This window comes from Nothobranchius furzeri, chromosome 17 (genome assembly GCF_043380555.1).
Source record: "Nothobranchius furzeri strain GRZ-AD chromosome 17, NfurGRZ-RIMD1, whole genome shotgun sequence".
Taxonomy (NCBI): Eukaryota; Metazoa; Chordata; class Actinopteri; order Cyprinodontiformes; family Nothobranchiidae; genus Nothobranchius; species Nothobranchius furzeri.
In genome coordinates this window covers 34,215,043-34,242,003 of record NC_091757.1, presented here as the reverse complement: position 1 = coordinate 34,242,003, position 26,961 = coordinate 34,215,043, and the positions used below count along the sequence as shown (strand labels likewise).

Here is a 26,961-nt window from a genome sequence, read left to right as displayed (position 1 = left end):
CAGGGTAACTGTACAAGAATTTCTTGGCATGCTCTTGTCTCCTCTTCATCAGGACATTTTCAGGAACCAATAAAATCCTACAGTATCCTAGCCTGGCAAGCCAGACTCTTCTCTCTCTCTCTCTCTATATATATATATATTAGGGATGAGCCGGATACTCGTTTCAGACGAGTATCCGGTACGGATAAAGCATTTTTGACGAGTACGAGCATGAAACGAGTAAAACTCGTAAATATCTGTAATCGTGCTGAAGGAAAATCCTCATTGGGTAACTGACTGTCTTCACGCTCTGTGATTGGCCAGTTAAATAAGAGCGCCCGCCCCTCCCTACACACAAGACTGCAGCCGGGAGCTCTGCTCAGTCCGCGTCCGGTGTCGGTACAGGATCTGCTCGGGGTCCTTCGACTGCCGATGACGTAAAAGTACGGCAAACCCACTCGGACAAAATACACTACACATCTATACTGCTGGAAAGAATTTAGCAGTTTCGTCATTAAAATAATGTTTATTAAGACGTAAGTTTGTGTTTATAATGGTATTTGTAAAATAAAACACTATATTGTATTCATAATGTTGAACTCCTCTTTGAGCACATCCCTAGAAGGATCATAGGTATTAGCAACACCTGTGAAATTGTATTTGCAGGAAAGAAGTGTGTCCCGTTTATTGAAGTATTTTGTGTTTAGATTTTGACGTCTTGTCCATGCGTAGTTCAGTTACGCTCATAGCTGCTAGCCAAAACTCTGGAGTTAAAAGTTTTCTGGCTTTACTAAAATACCTGTCTGTACTTATTTGATTGATGGTAGTTTTACTTTCTATTAGACTCCAAATGTAATCATTTGGCATGTTTCTAATACATAATTTGTAAGAATGTAATCGGTGATATTAGCATTAGCATTCCTATGGGTTTTTCCATGTATATTAGCATTGTGCTAACTACTCTCTGCCAAATTGCAGCCTTTGCGATTAGAAAATCTCCTGTTGTCACATCGCAATTTAATTGCACATGCAGTTAATCGTTCAGCCCTAATATACATGCAGCTCTATGCTAAAAGTGTATTTTCAAAGAGGTAATGATGGATTTCTTTGTAAAAGTTGTCCATCTTTCCAACAGAAAGATTTGCCTGGACCAACGTAACGCGATAACGTAACGTGATTACGTAATTCCGTAAGGTTCATGTTCAGCCAATCAACTACTTTGACGTCATCGGCAGTCGACGGACCCCGAGCCAATCTTGCACCCGAGCAGATCTTGTACCAACACCGGTCCATCCACGCACACACACAGACAGTATCGGATCTCTCTGTGCTTGCCTCACTGTTTACGTTTCTTCAGTACTCCCTATGTTTACTTCGGTTTGCTTCTTTTTAAAGTTAAAGTTATTTAAAGTTACTTTTTTTGTAACGTACATGGTGCTGCGACCCCCCCCCCCTCCTCTTCCTCAGGATCCACTTGCTCTTTCCTATTCACTCTCTCTCTCTTTCTTTACATTTTTTTAAATCACAACAATTTTTTGCTCATTTTAAATATATTTTAATCATTTTCTAAATAATTTTTTCTATTTTACAAGTTTTGTTTTTGTGAAGCGCCCCATGATTTTTTATCTTGAGAGGCGCTATAGAAAAGATCTTTTCTTCTCTCTCTCTCTCTTAATTCATGCACTTAAATGTTAATGTTCTGATTTTATTGAAAAACTTGTTCTGAAATAGTTCCTTTACTATTGTGATCAAAAACATTTAATCTCAACTCTGAGGCTGCTCTGTAAATAGTTTTCAAATAAACAATACACATAGCAACTTCTGATCAGACTTAAAATAACGTATTGATGCTAACCACACCCACTTCCGGTTAAACTACACCCACTTCCGGGTTAGGCCACGCCCACTCCGAGTACAGATACAAATAATTTAGATGGTTGACCAGATACAGATACAGATAGTGTTGTACTCGCTCATCCCTAACATATATATTTATATATATATATAATTTCTTCAGTCTTTGGGGCAGCAGTAGCTCAGGTGGTAGTGTGGGTTGCCCCATGATCGGAGGGTCATGGGTTACTGCCTAGGGTTCTGCTGTTGTGTCACTGGGCAAGACACTTCACCCAACATGCCTATGTTGCTGCTGCTGTTTGGATCGCTGGCTGTAATGCACATAACACACAAGCTTGCAATATAAAGAAGAACAACACCTGTCCCCCTCCAGCTCGGCTGTGTGACGGCACTAACCTGTCCTGTGTGACCCTCACCATGTAACCCTCATGTCCATGCTGTCTCTGGAGGAGCAGATAGGAGACAAGATCTCCTGTAACTTCAAATGAACCAAAGCTTCCTCAAAGTTTCTCTTTAAGCTGAATTTAACATCAGTTTATCATCATGAAACAAAAGAATAAAGTGGAACAAGAACTTTTATCTTCTGTGTGTCTCTCCTTTTAACTTCTCTGTGTCCCTAAATAAGATGATTGCGCTGCAGCCGCCATCACTCACCCCGCTCCCTCCCCAAGACCGGATCTGCCGACATCACAACACTCGGTCTGACTGAGCGCTTCCAGGAGAAACAATAATGAAATTATGAAAATAATAACGCGTGTTTGGAGGAGTGTCCTCCGATCCTTTCTCTTGTGTGAGCAGACAATCTCCCTCTCTCTCTGTAGCTGATCGAGCGCTCCGTGCAACAACCCACTCAATTAACGGTTCGGGTTCGGTCTCATGTTATAACTCCAGCGCTCAGCCCTGCAGTACCACATAAAGGCAGACCAAAGTTTCCTACCCGGTAAATGTGGAGAACACCGCTCTGACAGATTTGGATGCTGCGCTGGTACTGCCATTAAAATAACACAACTATATTCCACTATAGTTGGTTATGGTACTCTTCTATGATGCAGAATTGTTTATGCCCACATCTCATGCATTGACTATTTGATTATTTTCCTCAGCTCTATCTATCCTACACCTCTTGGTCGGCCGTCAGGGGTGGGGGGTGCGCGCGGGGTTTGGGGGCCACAAAGATGGCTCGCGGGCCAGACGTGGCCCGCGGGCCGCCATTTGAGGACCACTGGTGTATGGTATTTATTTTAAATACTTTTATTATGATTCTTAGTGGGCTTTCTAAACTTATTTTGGCGTAGCTTTTTCTGTCTTATTACTCATAGCAACAAGTAAACATCACGTAAAACGTTGCCTCGTGATTTCTGCGTGCTGCTGTTTACGTGTCTTATGATCACAGCAATTAACCGGCTAAGCTGTATTTAATTTTTAAGCAATGGTTGATCAATTGTCAGATCACAAATAAAAAGCACTTTGGATTGCTATTATCTGCCTCACCGAGACAGATCTCAGACAGATCCTGAGACGCTCCTGCCTGACATATTTATTTTATTCACAGAAAAAAATCAGACTAGTGATTTCTCTTGGCGTTCAGTTTATACATTCAAACTGCACAGCACTCTAATTAAACTTTTACATGTAAATCCATGTTATTTGTGTTTTTCAGGCTTTTATATGCTCTTAGCGATGCTCCGGAGTAGGACGAGGGAAAATTAACAAGGAAATTTTAAATGTCAGGGTATCTCAAATCCGGTAAAAGGTCCGCTCCGACAGCTTCTGGCATTTTAAAAAGTATTCCAGGGGCACGGTAAGGGTCTGAGATGTTTAGTCTATTTAATTTCAGACTATATAAAACAATTTCTTTGATTTTAAAGTGTGAAGTAAACTCCGACGAAGTAAAATCCAAGTCGACCCCGTTCATTTTGTTTACCTTTGTTGCTGCCAACATGGCGTCTACTTTCTGAGAGTCACGTGACGTCCGGAGCTCTATGGAGCATTCCTAGACCAAGAATTTGGTCTAGTTCACTACGCTAACAGTATCCATGATGACTAGGATGGAGGTCTTCAACATCAGCAACTTTTGCTCCAGAGATTGATCGACTCATCCTTTGGTGCCCCGGCTCTGGCTCCTCCCTGAAATTTGCATCATGAGATTTGAAGAGCTCTTTGTACTATTCGTTCCTGAGCTGAGGGCAGCACCTCCTCATAACCACAGGCCAAAAACCCAGTCACCTGCTCGCACACAGGCCCCAACACCAGACCTGGCTCCAGGATGGGACCTCTAATCTTCCAGGCCAGGCATTCTTGTAGTACACTCATAATTGGTCACTGTGCTTTTTCTCAACCTTCATCTAGGACCAGTCTATTATGGTAGACCCCATCAGGATGGAAAACGCACTCATACAGCGTAGCTCCACGGATTATTATGGAAATCAAAGTCCTCCACTATGATAAGGTGTCCTTTAAAGGAGGAAACTTTCAGCTAACTCTTCCACATGAAAACAGTGAGTCGCAGGTTCATTACAGACACTGTAGCCGAGATGTTTTGTTTCAAATAAATAAATAATGCCCAAAGTGTCTCAGAAGATATGAGACTCAGACTGAAGCCAGTTAACTACACGTTAGCAGCTGGAAGGTGGCCATAAAAAAGTTCAGCATCATGATGATAATCACCAGCCAACTAGGACATAATTATAACACCAAAACATAGTTTAAAGCTATATTATAGATTAAATATGAAATTATGTGTCATTTAGGTTAACTTATTTTACTAAGTCCTGATTCTATATTATCTTCAGAAAACACTTATGTGAGATACTTTAAACAAGACTGAAATGTTTCTACATGCAGATCTTTGACGGCCCTAAAAAGAAAGCTTGTTGTGCTCAACAAAATATCCCCATAGCCTTATTTTTTGTACACTGAATTGTTGAATTAGAGGAGAAAAAAATGGTTGAATCATAAAATGTATAGAGAGGTAGGCAATCCTGGTCCTCGAGTGCCACTATCCAACATGTTTTAGTTGTTTTCCTGTTCCATCGGGTGTGTTGGAGCAGATAAACAACTAAAACCTGCTGGATGGCAGCACTCGAGGACCAGGATTGCCTACCCTGATGTATATATAGCATTTAGAAAATAAACTTAGTCTAAGTTTGCTGCAAACAAATGAAAATTACTATTTTATTCAAAAAGTATAAATTACTATTAAGTCTTATTTTCTACAATTTGTTCTGGAAAGGCTCCGTGTCAAGTGCATCCCAAACCAAGTATACCAGCTGACGTGGAAACCTCTAACAAACATAAGTGACCAACACCTGAGTGAAAAGGCAGACTGACAAGCAGCTTGATAATTGGGGAAGTGTCCATTCCCATATCCCCAGGAATGAGACACATCCTCTGCAGCAGGCCAATTATCAAAGTCAGCCACTTCGCTTAGCAGCAAATGACATCATCAATGTGTCATTTTGTAGTGCTTGTCAAATAAAATCAGTCTTGTACCAATTTCAATGCAAACACCCAAAAAAGAGCAGAAAGGAATAGATAGTTGAAAGTGAAATGTGATCAGAGCTGCCAAACAACCCAGCTGTAAATATCAGCCATCTGGTGACTCTGGTGATGTTTTGCTTTTATAAGACCTGGATTGCTCTTGGGCTGTTTGGCATTTGCTGATTTGATTTAAGAAACAGCAGAGCATATCTCATATTCTGCTCCATCTTGAGAATTAAGATGGAGCAGGAGCCATGCTGAGCTCAAAGACCGGGGGAATGTTTAGTACTTGTAATGCGCCCCGGCTTCCGTTCACATTTTCTTCCACCAGAAAAGCAGTCATAAAGCACTTCTTTCTGGTGAAAGTGAAGACGGACAGCCAGGCTTCGACTGGAAAAAGGAAAACAGTGAAAATGTAAGAGACAGAACCACTGATACCTTCCAAAACGGTCAACCATGCAGTGTGATGAGAGAACCCGATAGAATTGCCCGCCAAGCAGGTATACTCCCCAGCGTCATCAAAAGACACATTTCTCAGATGAAGGACTTCCATTTCCTTGTCCGTGGTGTTAAGGCCAGCAGTCTAGAAAATAAAGGAAGTAGACCCAACAAGGCCCAAGAGGAAAATGGGACCATGAATAAAGAATTCTGACAAAGAAAGAGGATGGAGGAGCGTTCTCCCCCTCAGTCCAACACCATCTGCCCAAAAGGAAACACACCAAGAAACCCCTCAGAGGACCCTTGTCAGGAAGAGCCCTCTGGTATCTGTTAGTGGAAAAAAACATGGTTAGGTTGAGTCTACACAGCTAAACTTCACATTGGGTCAAACCATCACCACGTAAAATACCTCTTATCTCATCTCTACATGCAAGAGATGGGCATGGAAACCTCCACAGCAGAGCAGACACACACACACACCACACACCAAAGTGCATAAACATAAGCAGATGACAACAAGGGAAGGGAAAAACACAAAAGACATGAGTTTGTGAGCGGTGCACTTGGACTTTGATGGGAAAGGAAGCAAGAGTAATAGAAGATGGCAGGAGGGGCCCATATTAGGAGGGCAAAGCAGAGGCACGGGGCAGGAATGAGTGGGTCCAACATAAACCTGAGACTAAACACATTCAACTGCTCTGCTGGGAATTTTCCATAGCGTCATTTACAGTCAGGAGCACCGAGGAGAGGAAATTGAAGGCAGGAAGGGAGGAGAGAAACAGCTGAGGTTGTCTCAGGTTATAAGACTAGTTTTTCCAGGTGGTCCTAGAAATGCCTCCAATGTGTCATTCCTGTTCCGCTGCGTGGTGGTTACCTGTGGGGTCATATTTGATGACAGTCAGCCAGGCTGACTGATTGGCCTCTCCTATATAATTGGACACCTTACAAATATACTCTCCGCTCTCCTCCTCAGTCACATTGTAGAGCGTAAGCACCTGAGCGTCCGAGCTATTGACCCCCGAATGCTAGAAATAAAAACAAATCATAATATACAGAACAAGAAAACAGCAGACAGAACGTGACCTTAGATAACTCGGGGAGATATTTCTAATAACATCTAAAAATAAAAGATTATTTTTACAGGCTGTTCTGAGTAACGAAGGAAATGATTAACAAGGGACAGCAAACTCATCCAGCATTGATCAGCTGTTCTACATAAACGGTTATAAAGACTGAATGCTCCTACCTTAAGAACTCGGACGAAGGGTAAACCATCTGATCCAACTCGGCTCCCATTGACTTCAACATGTTTTAGCCACTGAATATGAGGCTGAGGGTCGCTAAACACCTTGCACTCAAACTCCACATCACTACCAACCACTGCTGTGCGATTGGCCGGCAGGCCAGCCTGCAGGATCGGTCTGTGGGGGGAACGTTCTGAAACGCAACAGAAAGGAGCAGCAATGTTCGTTTTGACTTTTGGTGAGCAGTGAGGCAGATGCTTCATGTTAAAGACAAACAGGTGTTCATTCATTTGGAACATGCATACGGCTGACTGATCGTCAAACACAAGCCAAATAAAACCAGCCATTCTGCAGATAGATAATACAATTAGCCAGGGCAGGCGGCAAAGAACATTAAACATTATAAAAACCTGTTTTTGGAAAAACCCACTTTTAGGATAATGCTTTAAAAAGTAAAGTTATATGCTGCTTAAGTGTTGTTTTTAGCACTTGCAGTACATAGTATCACGTCAGAAGATTGAGTCTAAGCTCTTGTGGCTTCATTTTGATGACTAATTATTCTCCAAAGCAACCTTAAATCCAAAGAAACTGGTAGGATGTCAACTGCACAAGCTTTTCTAACAAGAGACGTCCTTCATCTGTTAGTGCACACTTATGATCGTACTTTCCTCTAACTACAACACACTCTAAGCTCATCAGGCTCTCGATCTTAACTTGGACCAGAGAAAGCCCAGGGGACGAGAACGATGGAGGAAGTGGGACTGATTTATAAGGCCAATAGTTTAAGAGCGAGACACAGGGCAGGCCTAAGAGGAGTAATTACTTCTCCCCTCAACATGGATCCATCACTCAACAAGTAAACACAGAGGCAGTTAAACAAACTGGAACAAAAAGGCATCAGTACTGTGTTCCAGAGCCAACTGGATCACGTTTGATCAGGGCCCAGCATAAAACTATGGTTGCCAGTCTGGCCAGTGAAGAGCCGGAGCCAGGATCATCCAGCTCTAGTGAATGAGCCTGACACTGCCCCCCCTCCTCCTCTCTCCCGGGCTGCTGAGGAGCACAGCTGAGCTGAATCTTTCTGATGAGCAAACACCTGCACAAAGGGCTGTGCCTTCAGCAGTCTGGGAGGCAGCAGTGCAGGGGTTCTGCTGTCCTCCTGGGTTTTGTTTGGTTTCAACCCCTTTTTGGTTGCATTCGTTTGGAGTTTTAAACTGTGGTAGTTTTTAAATCTTGGTGATAAGTTTTTTAAAGGTTAACTCTATTTGGTGCAATTTTACTGACTTTGGTTTTTAAACACCTTCATGTGGTAAAGCTTTTAAAATAAGCTTTTACCAGGTGTTCTAATCAGTTGTTTGGGACTTTTTATCAACTTTGGGATTTTAAAACACCTTCTGCTCGGTTAAACTTTTAATATAAGTTTTAACCAGGTGTTTTATAGTTGATAATTTGGCTGTGTAATGTTAACCTTTTTAGAGAGATCTGTTTGCTTGTGTTTTAATACCTTTTTGTTACAAATAAACCCATTTTAAACTCCTCCGCCAGTTCTTATGTTACCCCCATCCTTCACATTTTTACAACACCTGTCGGGAACGTAACAGGTGATTGAGATCAAGAATTACGAGACAGAAACTTATTAGGGTCTTCATCAACTCTTACCGACTACATCCAGCTGGTAGGTGTGGTTAATGCTGCCATACTGGTTTTCCACCACACAGGTATAGTTTCCCTTATCAGAGGGCACTACAGACTCCATGATGATGGTCCACACATGGTCACGGACCTAATGTTGCAGAAAAAGGGTAAACAGTTTACTGTATGGGAAAGACTAAAGGGGTTATTATATTAAAAATAAGACAGAATGGATACAATGGTTTATATGCATGTGCCTCAACATTTGTTATTTGCACCAACTGACGTCTGGCTCTCTCTCGCTGAGAGATGTTATAATTTTTCCTTCCATAAATCTGCCAAGACCGGCAGTGTGTGATTAGCCAGTGAACCTCTAAGGCAATGCTAACATCAAACATGCATATACACACACCGAGCCATTCAGCCTCCCTCATTTAGCTAAAATACGTGATGGAGTCCAGCTGCCTGCTGCCAGATGTGCTGTGCTTGGCTTCATATGCACGTGGTCTACATTACTCCAGCACTCCCGCACATCTCTGTAGATATGAACAATAGAAGCTGTGTCATAAAAGCAACAGCGTTGGAATGATGAGGCACCTTTTAGTCCGTGATGCAGACTTTTGCACTTTCACTAAAAATAAACATATAAATAAATGAAGAAATGCTGTCAACAGATGTGCTGCCTCGCTGGGTGGAGGGTTTAGCAGGGACTAGGGGCACCAGAGAGGAAACTCCTAAATGTGTCCCAGCTGTGGAGGGAGAAGGCTGGGGAAGAAAGGCAGCAGGCTGGATTAGCCTACACCTTGATGAGAGCAACAGACGTGCGTAAGAGAGTAGATTGTTTTTTAGACTCTCTGCATCCCACACCTGTGAGAAAATAATCACTGAATGTAATTTCCTTAAGTTAGAAGCGGGTTAACCTGGTTCCAACACTTTTAATCCCTTAAATCTGTAATCAATAACAAATAAAGTGTAGAATTAAAGTTTATTCCAGTCCCTAAAAATCAAATTAGTTGAATATATACAATTGTAACATTTAGAGCCTTTACACAACAGCATAAAGAAATCCATAAAAGATCCAACCCATCAGGTAAGACTAGAATCGAGGTAATAGTCCTATCCATCTTTATTTCATTTCAACCCTCACAAATTTAAATACAGGCTGCCGGCAAACAGGAAGAAATTTAGACAGAGTAATCACATTACCTTCACGAATACAGGAGGTAAATTTACTACTGCATGGATGTAATTACGGAAAAGATGATCAGTGTCACCCAGGAAGAGGACAGCGAGCTGCTTTGCTTCACCTAAACAGATGGCTAGGACTGCCGACCTAAAGGTATAACTGTAGCACAATATTCCTTCTGATAGCATAGGGTTTCAAACAGCATTGTGTCTCAAGTCAACTGTGAAACTTGTCTCTCCTATACACCCGCAGAAAGTGCTTTACTCCAGGGGAGGAGCTGTGAGCTAATGTGGAGATATCAGACTCTTCATCTTGGTAGTGAAACATCCCAGAATTAAAAATAGAAGGTAAAACAGTTGGAAGTGTCAATAGGAGGAAAAGATGATCAACGCTAATTTCTTATTTACCTTGAAGCCCCCGATGCGATGGTCTCTCTTAAACTCCTTTCCGTTCTTATACCATTTCAGAGTGGGAGTTGGGTTGCCGCTGGCCTGACATCGAAACTTCACTGTCTTACTGGCAGGAACAGCGTGAAGCTTCTTCTCCATTTTTTCTGGATGAGCCCACTGCGGGGCCATTGCTATTCACAAGAGCAAAATACATGCTTTAAATGAAGGGAATTTAAAACATTTAGAATTTTTAACTAAAGAATTATCTGGTTAAAAAGAAACAAAAAGTGGTCTTAGGAAAACAAAAATTTCTTGCAGACTGCCCACAACCTTAGTGGTGGGAATTAAAACCCTGATTGTTTCAGATTTCCACTCATCTGAACAAATCACCTTAAATTTAATTAAGGACACTCTCTGCCTGTAAAATATTTGTAAGAATTATTTGGGCCATTTAAAGCTAAAAATTTACATTTATTTTCTTTTTTTTTGTCATTTTTGGAAAAGCAGTGACTGATTTGAAAGGGACATTAGATACAGAGTATGCAGTGGGTACAGAAAGTATTCAGGCTTGTCAATTTTTCAAACTTAAATTGCCGCCATTTGCTAAATCAATTAAATTCATTTTTGTCATTAATGTCCACGCAGCAACCCATGTTGACAGAAAAACACTGAATGTTAGAAATTTATGCAGATTTATTAAAAAAGACAAACTGAAGTATCACATGGTCCTTAGTATTCAGACCCTTTGCTCAGTATTTGGCAGAAGCACCCTTATGAGCTAATGCAGCAATGATCTTAGTAAAGATGCAACAGGTTTCTTACACCTGGATTTGGGGATCCTCTCCACTTCTGTCAGGTTGGATGGCGAACGTTGGTGGACAGCCATTTTTAGGTCTCTCTAGAGATGCTCAATTGAGTTTTAGTCGGGGCAAGTGATGAGCAGTGCCTGGTTTTCTCCACACACCACCACTTATAAGTAAGGGCAAAAGTTCTATCTTGGTCTCCTCAGACCAGAGAATCTTATTTCTCATCATCTCAGGGCCCTTCAGGTGTCTTTTAGCAAGTGCTTCCATTTAAGGATTATGGAGGCCACTGTGCTCTTAGGAACTTTAGGTGCAGCAGAGATATTTTGTAACCTTGGCCAGATCTGGGCCTTGCCACAATTCTGTCTCTGCGCTCTTCAGGCATTGTGAGCTGTAAGGTCTTGTATAGACAGGTGTGTGTCTTTCCTAATCAAGTCCAATCAGGGTAATGAACACAGGTGGATTCCAATGAAGGTGTACCATCTCAAGGATGATCAGAAGAAATGGAAAGCACCCGAGGTAAATATACGAGTGTCACTGCAAAAGGTCTGAATACTTAGGACCATGTGATATCAGTTTTTCTTGTTTAATAACTCTGCAGAAATTTCTGTCAATATGGGGTGCTGTGTGTACATTAATAATGAAAAAAATTATTTAATTGATTTTAGCAAGTGAATGCAATATAACAAAGTGAATGTTGACAGGGGCCTGAATACTTTCTGTACCCACTGTATCAGATAAAACCAAAATGCCAAGTATAAACTAGACCACAACCGAATGCATTCAAAATCACAGTCATCACAAAAACATTTCAAGTTTAAAAGCTTGGCAGTTCTTTTTAATTAAAAACAAACACTTTAATTAAAAACTCCAGCTTCAAAAAAGTCATTTGTGGAGTGTAAATTTCATTGAGAGATAAGTCGGGCAACAAACTCAAGGTCGACATGCTTTTCATGCTTGGCAGCTACTGGATTCTTTGTGGGCTGAGCGGGAAGTAGCAAGAAGATGAGAAAGCCAAACTGTTTTAATTACACTATAGACAAGTTGGGGCTCATCCAAGGTTAACCACGATTAATCACCACAGGAACATTAATCATGTAAGAGCCGTCACAGAGGCAGTGGAGAAGGTCTGAATCTGAGTGAAATAATTAGCCCGGTTGTGACCCACACACACGGCACGCCTATAATCGAATTATAAAGCTCTGAAATCACTGGCTGTTCCCAACAATTACTCACAATCCTTCTTGGGTGAGTCAATAATCAGCAATGGTAGTATATGGAGATCTGACCACTTACGCATCAGCTTCTGACTGGCCAACTGCTTGTTTTCTTCTGATGAAGACTCCTCTTCATCGTCATCATCCTCAGATGATGCCAATATATCAACTAGTGGGCAGAAAAGCATTTTGGGAACTCAACTTTATGTACATTCAGGTTCACCAGTGATGCAACATTAAAGGACAAGAGGTCTTGAAGTTATAACAAAAAAAAAAAGAAAAAAAAAGACAACACTAAAAATTCACTTCATTTGTCAGATTTGTGAAAATAAACCTATTTTGAATCTTGCAAAAAGAATCATTCCTACCTTGGAAGTTATTTGCAACATAAGACGAGTAAATGAGTATTTATGACCTGCTTATTAAAATGCAGCCTAACTACTAAAATAAACAGGAAATATTCAATCGTGCATCTCTAACAAAATCAGAAGCACAGCAAGCAAGAATTACACATGAAAACATTTTACAGTTTTGTGTTTTTGTACCTGACACATTAAAGAACACACTGTGGTTGCCAAAGGTGGTGCATCCATACAAGCCAGAGTCTGTCAGCTCCACGGCCTCGATCTCCAGCTGACCGTTGTGGATGTGGGCGTGTTCTCCATCCACAAGAGCAGCATGGTCTTTGGTCCAGTTCACAGTATGGATGGAGTCTTTGGGAGAGCAGCTCAGATACAGGCGATTCCCAAGAAACAGGGTGAACAGCTCTGCTTCCACAGGGACTACAAAGGAAGCAAGTTACTGGTTACTGACTTCCTTACAGCCCACACCACTTAACCTTGATGATGGTTTTAACCACCAGCACAAAAGCCATGAAAGCACACCAGCATTACACTAGAAGCTCCATTACTTCTTTAAAACATAATGATTTGGTTCTTTGACTGCTGCTATTGGATCAGCACCTTTTTAATCATATTAACTGAATGCTGAGGCACAGCTGAGGTGCGATAGTGGTCCCATCACAAATAGAACATTTGAAGGGAGCTTAAATCTTTGTTCGAATACTATATAATGAAAAATATTGACAAATTGCATAATGCTACCACAAATTGAAAATGTGTGCAAACAAACAAAGACTGTAGCCCCCACTGTAAAATAATCACAAAAGCACTTTGTTGATTTGTTTGAACCATATCTGCAGAACCAAAGGAAGGTGAGATTCAATTAAAGGAATGAAAAAAGGAAAGGTGTCAAGAAGAGAGACACCTGAGCCCTCCTATTCCAAACGACTACATAAACTGGTAGGAATAGGAAACACAATTATGTTGACGCACTGTCCATCACAGCATGTTTTTGAGTAAACTATTTCAAATATTGTGGTACATTAATTTTATGCTGTCTAAACATTTTGTTAGTTAAAAAAACAAAACACTTCATTTCTATTTGGTAGATTTATTGTTTTAATCCTTTCTGAAATTGCTTAATTCATCTCTTGGGTGTATCTTTTTTATTCTCTACATTGCCCCTTTGACATCAACACAAAAGCCTAATTAGATAATCAAATACCACAGAGGTGAACAATTCCTCGATTTAAAATTATTCTGAAACATTTTCAAAAGCAGGTTTTAATACACTTCCCCCTGATTACAACAGGAAGCACATCTATACAGAATAACATCAGGACAACATCATCCAATCTGACTAATCCCTCCCACCATGACAACAAAGGACTTCAAACAATACAAGGGGAGAGAAAACAAAGAGAGCAAGCCAGTGAGCATGTGCACCGCAGTGACTAAAGAGCGGGCTTGCAGTGGCAGGTTCCAGTGCCAGTTGCTATGGTGACCTCACTTGGGCCTAGTAAAGGTATTTCCTGGCTCACATATGTCTGACAGGCCCTTAATCCCAGCAGGAAAAAGGGGCCAGGGGGTAGGATCAACTTTCTCCTCAAAACCAAAGTAGGGGAGGAAGAAGCAGCAGCATTTGGACCCGTCTACATCAAGCGGTTAGAAATGAAAGGGGTGACATTACAAAGAGGAAACAGTGTACTTGGGATTTCACTGAAATGTTGTTTTACCAAAACACAAGTTTGAACATCCATTAATTTTGCGTTAGTTGAAAATGACATTAACATCCAGTTAACCTCTTCTCTTCAGCTGTCCAACTTTATCATCCAATGATTTTGGTCATCTAGCTCAGTTGAAAGTAATTGGGTGTTCTTGTTAGTTGAGTGCTAGTATAAGCTCACGTATTCTGCTGAATGCCTTTACACATTGTATCAATGAGCTCAATGTGTTAGTCTTAGCTTTAGACGATAATCAAAACATGTTTGCTGGGTTCCCACTGACATTCACATGGACTTTTCTTAATATTTTTGAGACTGCATTCCAACAGGGCTAACATATCCTCCATCTTTTGGTATGATCTTAAAACAAGCGTTTCTAACGGCTGCTAAATATGGTTTAACACCAGCTAGCAACACACACAAGCAAACCTACAGTTCTGCTCTAAACCGAACCTCATCCCACTCACTTTGTGATTGAGACTGACACTAGGCAGCTCAGCTGGCTCCACTTCCTGTTTGGTTGCTTCAATGAGAACAAGCGTTCACTGTACAGAAAAGGTGTTCAGTGCAGCGGGGGAGGACATTCAATGTAACAGTTATGATGGATAAGTTATGAGTCAACAATACAGGCACCAACATGGACCAGCATCGGCTTGGCGTCTGGAAAAACATCTCCTTCTGCCCCCCTTTATTTGACTTTCTGCTTCCTTTATTTTGGTCCAAGATCATTAACGGGCTGGCCCTATTAAAAACATTCTACACCCCTGCTATGTAAGGGAAACACTATATTGTGATAAAGTTCATTATTGTCTGTAATGTACTGATAAACATTAGACTTTCATATATATTAGATTCATTACACACAACGGAAGTAGTTCAAGCCTTTTATTGTTTCTAATATTGATGATTTTGGCATACAGCTCATGAAAACCCAAAATTCCGATCTCAAAAAATTAGCATATTTCCTCCGACCAATAAAAGAAAAGTGTTTGATACAAAAAAAGTCAACCTTCAAATAATTATGTTCAGTTATGCACTCATTACTTGGTCGGGAATCTTTTTGCAGAAATGACTGCTTCAATGCGGCGTGGCATGGAGGCAATCAGCCTGTGGCACTCCTGAGGTGTTACGGAGGCCCAGGATGCTTCGATAGCGGCCTTAAGCTCATCCAGAGTGTTGGGTCTTGTGTCTCTCAACTTTCTCTTCACAATATCCCACAGATTCTCTATGGGGTTCAGGTCAGGAGAGTTGGCAAGCCAATTGAGCACAGTAATACCATGGTCAGTAAACCATTTATCACTGGTTTTGGCACTGTGGGCAGGTGCTAGGTCGTGCTGAAAAATTAAATCTTCATCTCCATTAAGCTTTTCAGCAGATGGAAGCATGAAGTGATCCTCCTGACAGCTAGCTGCATTGACCCTGCCCTTGATAAAACACAGTGGACCAACACCAGCAGCTGACATGGCACCCCAGACCATCACTGACTGTGGGTACTTGACACTGGACTTCAGGCATTTTGGCATTTCCCTCTCCTCAGTCTTCCTCCAGACTCTGGCACCTTGATTTCCAAATGACAAGCAAAATTAGCTTTCATCTGAAAAAAGTACTTTGGACCACTGAGCAACTGTCCAGTGCTGCTTCTCTGTAGCCCAGGTCAGGCGCTTCTGCCGCTGTTTCTGGTTCAAAATTGGTTTGACCTGGGGAATGTGGCACCTGTAGCCCATTTCCTGCACACGCCTGTACACAGTGTTTCTGGATGTTTCTACTCCAGACTCAGTCCACTGCTTCCGCAGGTCCCCCAAGGTCTGGAATCGGTCCTTGTCCACAATCTTCCTCAGGGTCCGGTCACCTCTTCTCGTTGTGCAGCGTTTTTTGCCACACTTTTTCCTTCCCACAGACTTCCCACTGACGTGCCTTGATACAGCGCTCTGGGGAACAGCCTGTTTGTTCAGAAATTTCTTTCTGTGTCTTACCCTCTTGCTTGAGGGTGTCAACGATGGCCTTCTGGACAGCAGTCAGGTCGGCAGTCTTACCCATGATTGCGGTTTTGAGTAATGAACCAGGCTGGGAGTTTTTAAAGGCCTCAGGAATCTTTTGCAGGTGTTTAGAGTTAACTAGTTGATTCAGATGATTAGGTTAATAGCTCGTTTAGAGAACCTTTTCATTATATGCTAATTTTTTTGAGATAGGAATTTTGGGTTTTCATGAGCTGTATACCAAAATCAGCAATATTTGAAACAATAAAAGGCTTGAACTACTTCAGTTGTGTGTAATGAATCTAATATATATGAAAGTAATTTTATCAGTACATTACAGAAAATAATTAACTTGATCACAATATGCAAATTTTTTGACAAGGACCTGTACCTCCTGGTAGCACTAGGCATAGCCATCTTTAAATTTGGGATCTTGGGGACCTCTGAAACCTACGAGTTCGCAGCTCGGAATTCTGAGTTCATTGCGTCATTTCTGGCTAACTATCTCGGAAAAATGGGTTCCGAGGACAACTGGAACGCACCATTACGTCAGTTTTGCATCCCCTAAAGCTGGGCGGAAACTGTGCGATTTTTTCATTTTTTTGAGGTGATTTTCCACTTGTGCGAGAATCCACAATATTGGGGCGAGTTTTGCGCTGAGCGTCGTGTAGTATACAGGGGGTTACGAGAAGCGATTAACACCACGTGACCAGCTACCGATCAGCAATCATGAGCTCGCACGGACTTCTGAAGTGTTTGATATTTTGCTCATTCCTCGTAAGGGTTGAAGCGGCGCAGCGAGCGGCTGCGACCCAAAAAGTACCAGAACCGCTCATGGTGCATGCGCAATCATGCATCAACACCGCTCGCCCGCTATTTCCCTAATAACATACGTTGTTCGTTTTTATTTCTACACTTTTTTTTTTACACACAATGACATGGATTGTCAAGAAAGCGTTTTTGTCATGTTCATGTCAAATTAAACTGATCACAAAACACAGATTTACTTTCTTTATTTCGTTTTCCTCATCCAACCCCCATAAATCCCTGTGTGTCCTCCTGCAGCATTCCTGAAGGACAACAGGCAAAAAAAGACAAAAAGTCTGACGTGTTGTGTAAAAACTGCTATTTTTAGCATATATTTTAGGTCCGACGTGTTGCTACCAGACGTACAGTGTGAGCAGTCAGGTCGCATCCGAGAACTGGGTCGTACAGTGAGAGCACATGACTCGTGAGATCTACCCTGCAAGGAAGTCATACAGTTTGAGCTGAAGCTGAGTGCTACGAGTGAAAAAGTCGCACAGTGTCCGCCCAGCTTAAGTGGGGACAGATTATCCTCCCACAGCCAGGTTTTGTTTACACAGCCTTCTCAGGAATGTCAATGTCTCTGAGCATGTGAGCAGGGCTAAATAGGCACGGAGAAGTCTGTGGTGTCCAATTTAATAAATAAAAGTGGGCTTGAGTTGTATTGCTTTTGGAGAGGACTGCCATGAAGCACACAGCTTCCTACTTTTCTCACTGAGCAGCAGTGCTACTGTGGGCTCTTCTCCCATCCAAAGGTGCTCACAGCAGACAGTCAGTGTTTGCTCTCCCGCAGACGGTCCAAGCTGAAGTCAGAGAAGATGCTTACCCCTTTACATCCAACTGCTAGTGAATCATGTCTGCAGGAAATCACGGCTGCTGATTCTACCTGACAATCAGAGGCTCCCACTAGTAAGCAAGTGTGAATTTCAGCCAGCCATTCAGTTCATAAGTGGGTGTGTATGGTCGTCTCAACAAAAGACGGACTGTGGAGGAGTAGGGCTGGGAAAAAACTGTTGGCTTTGCACAAACAACACACAGACAATGCCAATGTACACACAATTACCCTACCAGGGCAAGGCATAGCTGACCCAAGTGTAAATATGGATATGGATACTTCTAAATTACTACGTTATTCATAAAAAGTTCCATTACAAAAAAACTTTCAAATATATAAGAAATGTGTTACAAATACAAGAAAAAATGCAAACCATACAAATCAGGATTTTTCTAATGAAAGCACTCTCACGTTTAACAAAAACACGAGGCTGTATTTTGGCTTTTGCAGGCTCCCATCTGTGATGTGACAGACAACCATGCTGATGTATCGCCAGAAGTCAAAGTAGTTTCCTTTTATTCAACTCACATGAACCAGCAGAAGCTCCTGGGAAAAATATCAGGTGCTGAGAACTAAATAACAGGTACAAGAGCTCGCAGGATCCTGCACATAATCATCAGTGAGTGACTGAAGCAGGGCAACAACACAATACTAATTAGACCTTAAGAATTATAATGCTAACCTCAAGTAGAAATGCAAAGCACTTTTCTCCCAACAATCCAAGATGTTTTTTAGTCTTTATTTTAAAAATCCTCTTTGTGGAAAAAGGATACAAAGACCAAAGTTCAATGTCTAAGCTAATTTTCTCACAACAAAATACAGGTGTGGACAAAACAGTTGGTATCCTTCTCAATTAAATTAAAAAAATGTAATAAATAAAAAAGAAAATTTTGAAGAAATGTAACCAATGTCAATGGACAATGTCATTGCTTTTCAACCATGCTTCAACTGAATCATTCAAAATAAATACCCTCGTAAAGTAATTTTGAATTTGAATTGAAATGATGGTGGTACCCCAAGAAAAGAGGGGGGGGGGGGGGGATGACACCTCACTAGTGTCAACCGTAGGGCTGCACAATATAAGTTGCTAATGTATTGTCATCACGATATCAGCACACGCTATTCGAATATCACAAAGAACGCAATAAAACGCAATGTATGGTCAGCTCAAATGTTTGCTACACTTTATGCATTTTGTCAAACAGTTGTTGACAAATCAAACTGAGCCCTTCCCTCATTTGGCCAACTGGGTGGGTTCTTATAGGTTAGATGCCTGCCACCTACACTGTAACAAAAAGTCAGTAGAATTAACAGTAAAATTCTGTAAAACCTCAACATAAAAAAGTTGTGGAGCACAATACAGTGATATGGTGTTTATTTTACAGCATGATGTTGTTTAAAGTTGAACAAACAATTATTGTAATTTTAAAATAAAAAAAATGTGAATATTATTGTATTTTCATGTGAAAAACAGATCTGTGCAATTTGTACAGAGAAAAGTTGTAACTTTAAAAACAACATAAATTCACTTAACACTAAAACAACATTTCTATGATGTAAAAAAAACAATTTATATTGTTTTTAAAGATACAACTTTTCTCTGTACAGTAGTGATTATTAAATTATGAATTTAGTGTGTGGTGTGCAGCAATTTGGCAGATACACTACACATCAACTGATTTCACACACCGACACTCCCCAGAGGGAAAATCTCACAAGATCAAATGAAAAACTTAAGAGTAAGCAAACATGACGGAGGAGGAGCATGTAATGCGCCACATATAGTTTAATCACATTTCTTTCTGATTGGCTGGATGTCAAATTTTACAGGCAGCACGTTTGTTTCTCCATGAAAATCACACCAAAACAATCCATAGAGCTGTAGCGAAGCATCAATGGCATCGACGGCTCGATTCTAAAAATTTGTCGACGTCAGATCCGGTAGTCGACACACCACGCCCACTTGTTGCATCCCCAGGAGTTCGTAAAAAGGAGGAATCTGCCTGTTTTTCCTCTAGTTCGCCCTCTTCTCCGCCTTCACTAACATCTCCGCCAAATACCGAAGAACTGGAACATTGTCCGTTCGCTACTAGATTTCTTTCTTGTTTTGTCCGCCTTCGTCTCCCGGCAACGGACAACAACTTCCAGGGTCAAATGTGCTGCTTCGTCTCTACCGCAGATGAGCGTTTCTCCCTTCATAAAGGAGCTTCTTTCAGACATTAGGAGAGCTGTATTTGTGGTAGCAATCTCTCCTCCGTGCTGGTCTGTTTGCTGGATATTTTGGTTTATTTAAACTTGGTAACTTGAACTTAACGTTGGTAAAGCTACTGTTAGCATTTTCGCTAAAAGCTTCTAGCGTTTGGATAAGCTGTTACGTTTTGGTTTATAGTTCATCTTTTTTGTGGCGTAGATCTCCCTTTTATTACATTTAGAGTGTTGTGGGTTTTCGGTTTAGTTTAAAATATCACCTTGAGTTTGGTTTAACCACCCAGTTTAGAGTTTGGACCTTCGGAGATCCTTATTTTGGTCCAGAACCCTGTAATCTTTGCACAGTGGGACATCCCTACTTATTTGTACTTTTGTTTTATTTCCCCACAGGCAGAATTAGTTTTATTATTCCCAACCTGTGGATGGAAAGATTTATGATTTTTTGTTGTTGTAAATAAAGCTGATCATCATTTTAACTTTTAAATGCAATGTTATTGTCCCTTCCTTTTTGCACACGAGCCAAACTCCCCAGGAAGAGTCGTAACACCACTCGCCTCACGCACATAAGTGACCAAAACAAAGCAGCATGGAGACACACCGTCTCCAACCATCTCTCAGGCAGCAGCCTGCTCTCCCAAGTTCTACATGTCACCAGAACATAACCAACACACAATAATAGCAGTGTTATACAAAATGGAAGGTCTGTAGTGTTTATTCTCATACAGTAACAATTTATCATTTTTTGGAGGAATTTATTTCAGATTTTCTTGTTTTTATTAATTGTGCAATAAAAAAATCACTAGATTAATAGAACAGTCGACAATTCGATAAAATAATCGTCAGAATAATCATTTTAAAAATAATCGTTTACCCCCAGCCCCAACAATCCAGCAAGTTTCAAAGCCCAGATTTAGTGTCTCGGATTCTTTGTATCATGTTAACAAACTTTTTCAATTTCATTAATATTTCTTACCGACATCTATTCTAAATGTTCCTATTACCATGAAATTTTACATTTTCAATAATAATTAATTTAAAAAAAATTATGACAACTGCAGTTCCCCCTCATCTGCTGGTTGGCTGCATGCTGCATGGCTGGTTCCAGATAGGATCAAGTTCCTTTTGAGTCCCATGTTAAAAATGCCAAATACACAGCAGAAAATGTAATGTTAACAGGTACAACAAAAAAAAAAATAATAATACTTGCCCAGTGACAGTGATGGACTGAGTGGGGGTTGAACCTGCAACTGTCTGATCATGGGGCAGACACTTAACACTTCTGCCACTGTCACCAGAAGTAGATGGGTGTGATGTAGGCTCCCCATTTTCCAGGTGTGACAAGACAGATGACAAGGCCAAGATGGCAGTGGTGGGACTGGCCCACTGGGCTTCAGTTCATCTCTTCAGAAACCCACCAGTGATGGCACAAAGTATTAGTCATTGAGTGACCCAGGATTATAGGGGCTCCAACAGAATGCGTTAATTGGTTGTAAAAATATATACAATTTGAATAAAGAAAGAGTTCATGCATTCAAGTTTTGCCTTATTTCTTGTCCCAAGAGCATTAAATAAAACACATTTATCAAAAAAGCTATAGCAAATAATCACGTTTCACTTTATCCTTAGTCGATGATACAAGATACATTTTATAATGCAGATAATCCAAGTGAAGGAATTGTCCTTACAAAACTGAAAGTAAATAAATTAATATATGAGGAAATAAATAAATAAATGAGGAACTAAAACTGAAAATAGAAAGAAATAAACTAATAAATAGATTAAACAAAGTTCTAACAAAACATTTAATTATAAATAAATTTATGTCCTTGTTTAGTTATTTCCAATAGTATTTTCTCATTTATTTATTTTTGTTCTATTTTTCATTTTTGGCAACATCAGTCTTCCGTACATCATGCATGGAAAATTATACTGAGTTCTTTGCTACAATCTCAAAATTTCCCTCACTGTGGCCAATATAGGTGCAAGGCTATAGTGATTTGTAACGTACTTAGCTCATGGCAGAGGACACTTTGCTCTTCCAGCTCTGATACAGCTCGCGAAGCAGAAGCGCTCTGTTCTGCCCTCGTTCTCACTTGACTTCCATTTAGACGAAGTTTGAATTAACGGCTCTGACTCTGAGGCTGAATTCCGCCCAAATATTTTCTCCCGAGGACCCACAGGACCACGTCAACGTCAAGTGTCTGTAAGCTAACTTTCATTTCCTTAAAATGTAAAAAGCACAGTGGTTTGTTTTTAGGGGAATTTTTTTTTCTTTTTTGTTTTATCGTGCAGCAAAGCTAGTTAGCTTAGCTTTGCCGGAGCTGTCGCATTTTGAAGTTTTCTAGCATTGTTTTAACATGCTTGCCTGCACTTTTTGCAGTAAAACTTTACAGTCATTGGGGGCTATGTGTTGCACTGCAGAGTGCACAGAAACGAACCTAGTTGTTTATTCAAATGCCATGGCACTGAATGCAAATGGACATTTTGTACATTTGCAGCGTTTAAAACTCATTTTATAGAGTTCACAACGTGCTTTCACATCCTGAACCAGCTAAAGTCGTTGTTGAAAATTCGAAGTGTGCCATTTTGTTGTGTGGGCGCCAAAGTCAAACTGTGAAAGAACTTGTTGCTCATTTAAAGGAGCATATAATGGCGGGACGGCCCATTGCGTGCCAAGTAACAGGCTGTAAAAAGAATTTTACTGTTAAATCATCATTCACAGCTCATGTCCCGTAAACAGAGGCTTTACTGCGCTCAATATTGATGCTTTGTACAAGGAAAGCACATTTCAGATTTGTGGTGAGGCAGAAGATGGGCCTGGCGAGAGCCCAAATGGCACACTGACAAATGAATTGTCTCCAAATTTCAGTGAGGCTTTCCTCAGAAATGTGTGTCTTTTCTACCTAAAACTTCAAGGACAGCTACTTCTACCAGCATTCTCAATACAGACCATCGTTGAAGAGATGCAAAACGTACATGAGCTGGGAATGGATTACACTTTGATAAACTGAAGTCACTTTTAAAAGATGACATTTGTCTAGCAGAAGATGTTATTGCTAAAGTATGTGACTGCCTGAAAGATTCAGATCTATTTTCTGTTTGTCATCGATGACCACTAAGAACAACATATTCAAGAGCGCATACATTCAAAAAAGTGTTCAAATACACAGAACCAAAACAAATAAATAGAAAATAGAAAAACATTGCTTCTTTGAACATCTTAGGTGTGTACTTGCTGTGTCGTGGTTCTAATTCCATGCTTTCGTTCTTTTTAAACACAGAAACTGTTTTGTTTACCTGTTTTGTAGCTACAGTTTCGCCGACGGCTGCCGACTTCTTCAGGCTGACGCTGATGGTGGCGCGTCACTTCCTTCTCCGTTTATCTGCGGGCAGCAGATGGATCAAGGAAGCAATCGAGATAAGGAGACGTGGATGTGGGACCATGAACAGGGATGACGGAGTTTACACGCTGGACCACGCATGGGACTGCATCATCGGAGAGGGGAGAGCGGGCAGTAGAGGGCGACAACGTCCTCTGCTGCCCGCAGATAAACGGAGAAGGAAGTGACGCGCCACCATCAGCGTCAGCCTGAAGGAGTCGGCAGCTGTCGGCGAAACTGTAGCTACAAAACAGGTAAACAAAACAGTTTCTGTGTTTAAAAAGAACGAAAGCATGGAATTAGAACCACGACACAGCAAGTACACACCTAAGATGTTCAAAGAAGCAATGTTTTTCTATGTGGAGGACACATGTCTGGCTGAAGAAGTACAGATGGAAAATGTCCCCATGACACCTACCGTCATTGTGTGTGTTAAGTTCAGAATATTTTGTTGTTTTTTCTGGTTGTTTTTTGTCTTGTTTTCTTTAATCTGTCTTGCATATTTTGTTTGTGCTTTGAAAATGTTCTTATGTTTTTCCTCTGTACTTGATATTTGTATTCTGTCATTTTCTTTATATTGCTTTTCTTTTTTTATGTCTGTTTTTTGCCACACACTGTCATGTAAGTATGATACCAGTCTCTGACCCTGGGTTTTTTATTTATTTTTTTTTTTGTCTTTTCGTTGTTTTTCTTTACACTATTCTTTCAAATTTTTATATAAATATTATTGTATCAGAAGTCTTAATTTTCTCTTTTTTTCTCTTTAGGGCGATCCTGCTATTATGCTAAACGGTTCATGTTGAGTGCGGATCAAGAGGTTGGGCACAACAACATCTCCTGCTTCATCACTGCATTTTGCATGATGTTTGGGAGCTACTACTGTCTGAACATTCATTACCCATTAGGTCTAGCGTGCACGCTGGAGTTTCTGCAGAGGTATGTTTTTAGATGTGATTTGCAAAAAAAAAAGGTATTGCAGAAGAATGTACCATGTCTTTGTTTTGCTTATAGTTTGAAGAGCAGGTATACTGAGAAACATTTTTTTTTAGTTGTTAGTTTTGAAATATGATTGGTCACTGAGTTTTTCATGCAGGCTGAAAGTGAAACTAGTGTTCTACCTCAATCTTCTGCTTTTGCTTCTGATAGAAAATAGACAAAGAAAAATGCTCAGATTAGAAAAGCCAGTCAGATCTTCATCCATCCATCCATCTTCTGAACCTGCTTTGTCCACGCAGGGTCGCGGGGGGGCTGGTGCCTATCTCCAGTGGTCAACGGGCAATCAGGCAGGGTACACCCTGGACAGAGAGCCAGTCCATCGCAGGGCAACACAGACACACACAGGACAAACAATCATGCACACACATACTCACACCTAAGGACAATTTAGACAGACCAGTTACCCTAACAGTCATGTTTTTGGACTGTGGGAGAAAGCCAGAGTACCCGGAGAGAACCCACGCATGCACAGGGAGAACATGCAAACTCCATGCAGAAAGATCCCAGGCCGGGAAGCGAACCCAGGACCTTCTTGCTACAAGGCAACAGCTCTAACCACTGCGCAGCCAGTCAGATCTTCATTACACTGAAAATTTACATTCATGGACTAAACCTTTCTTTTCTCACAAGAAAGACGGCAGTTGTTGGTTTAGCATCCAGAAGTGAGCTGAGCACACCTTGACTAGTAGAAGCTAACAGTTAGCATTAGCAACTCCACAACACAACTCCTTAAGGCTTGTGTTCTTTGTGGAGATAAAACATCAACAATGCAGAGCTAGCACAAATATTAGGATGCAAGTCTCCAAATTCTGCTGTTTTCTTCACCTGATTCCTGTTGCCAACTCCTACTACCTGAAACAGGAGCACCAAAGCTCTTTTTTTTAACAGAGATGAACTCACACAGTATTCATTTAACCTAAAGACCAATGCAAATGTATTGAAAAAAACTAGTGAACTTGGTCTTTCAAGACCATCTGTTAGTAGTCTCTAGTATAAATGAATGCCTTGTCAATCAATCTCTGTTGGGGGAAAAGCTCTGGCGCTCATGTTTCAGAAAGTGGAAGTGAGCCAGAGAAGAGGTGGAGAAGATGGCAGGCTTTGGAGTCTTATTTTCTGATATCTGAACATCTCACCTCTGATTGGCTAACAGCAATGTGACTCTGCTATTGACTTTATTTGCTCTGCAACTTTGACGTTTTATCTCCACAAATGTGGCTCGGGCATCTGGTCAGGATGCCTCCTGAACACCCCCCTGGTGAGGTTTTCCGGGCATGTCCAACTGGAAGGAGACCCAGGGAAAGACCCTGGACATGCTGGAGGGACTATGTCTCTTGGTTGGCCAGGGAGCGCCTTCCCCATCATGAGCCAAGATGGCCAAGTCCATGAATGCTAACTTTACAATGTGATGTGCAGTTGATTGATTTTTCTAATCCTAGTGCTCCCTGTCTATTTTTCATTAACAGCTAATGCAGGAGATACTGGTAGACCATTTTCATGTTCAGCCCTAATGTTAAACTCAGTGACCAATCACAATACAAAAAAAGTAAAAAACCATTTGTCTGTGAACTTGGTCTTTAAATCTAAAGTTCAGTGCTTTGTGAATCAAATTTTGATGTAGTTTTATGTTTGTCTTCCTTGTCTTAAGGTGTTTCTTCTCTATCAACCCAGAAAACGGCACCAAAGTGGAAGAAACTGGCAAATCCAGACTGCATGTGAACCCCCGAGTCCTCACCTTGATTCAAGAACTTTCAGATCATGAGTGGTGTGATGTCCGAAACTGGACTAAAGTCAGTGAGTTTTCCAACCATGACTGAGACTTTTGTAAAGAAGTAACCACATAAGAGTTTAGACTGCATACAAGTGTTCACCGTTTCTCTACTTTTGTTTTTGCTTTATAGCAAATCCATTCTGATTTTAAGTGCTAGTACCTTTGTTGTTCTAGAAAGTTGCATTCTGAAATTAATGGTATGTTAAAGCTCTTGCTTTATGACAGCAGAGTATTTTTGTTGTCCTTTGTAAAAAAAAAAATTATGTGGACCCCAACGTCCTCACCTTGATTCAAGAACTTTCAGATCACAAGTGGTGTGATGTCTGAAACTGGACAAAAGTCAGAGTTTTCAAACTATGAGACTGTTGCGAAGTAGTAACACCATAAAAGTTTACACTGCATTCAAGTGTTCACAGTTTCTCCATTGTTGTATTTGCTTTGTGGCAAATCCATACTGATTTTTAGTGGTAGTATGTTTACTGTTCTAGAAAGTTGCATTCTGAAATTATTAGAATGTTAAAGCTCTTCACGACAGCAGAGTATTTTTTTTTCCATTGTATGAAGATTGTGGACCTTAAAACTTGTCCACATATTTTTACAGTTGGTTAAATTAGGTTCAAAATAAATGTTTGAAAGGTATGCAAGTGTACGTTTTTTTTTTTTTTTTCCATTAGTGATTTTCTACATAAAGCCTCATTGTTCTTTAA

The 26,961-nt window shown here is 40.7% G+C and overlaps 1 protein-coding gene across 5 annotated transcripts in view; it reads right to left on the bottom strand.

Moving 5' to 3' along the window:
* The window catches only part of fgfr1a (fibroblast growth factor receptor 1a), a 50,043-nt gene that overhangs the window by 9,448 nt on the left and 13,634 nt on the right, over positions 1-26,961 (bottom strand). For 3 of the 5 annotated variants that reach the window (XM_015972084.3, XM_015972087.3, XM_054731316.2), the window contains exons 3-8: positions 12,768-13,004; positions 12,302-12,391; positions 10,221-10,393; positions 8,655-8,778; positions 6,998-7,188; positions 5,752-5,896 (exon numbers count right to left, since the gene is read on the bottom strand). In XM_015972084.3, coding sequence (XP_015827570.1) covers positions 5,752-5,896; positions 6,998-7,188; positions 8,655-8,778; positions 10,221-10,393; positions 12,302-12,391; positions 12,768-13,004 — 960 coding nt within the window. Of the gene's footprint in view, positions 1-5,751; positions 5,897-6,625; positions 6,777-6,997; positions 7,189-8,654; positions 8,779-10,220; positions 10,394-12,301; positions 12,392-12,767; positions 13,005-26,961 lie in introns of all 5 variants that reach the window. The other 2 variants (XM_015972083.3, XM_015972085.3) reach the window with 1 other exon arrangement.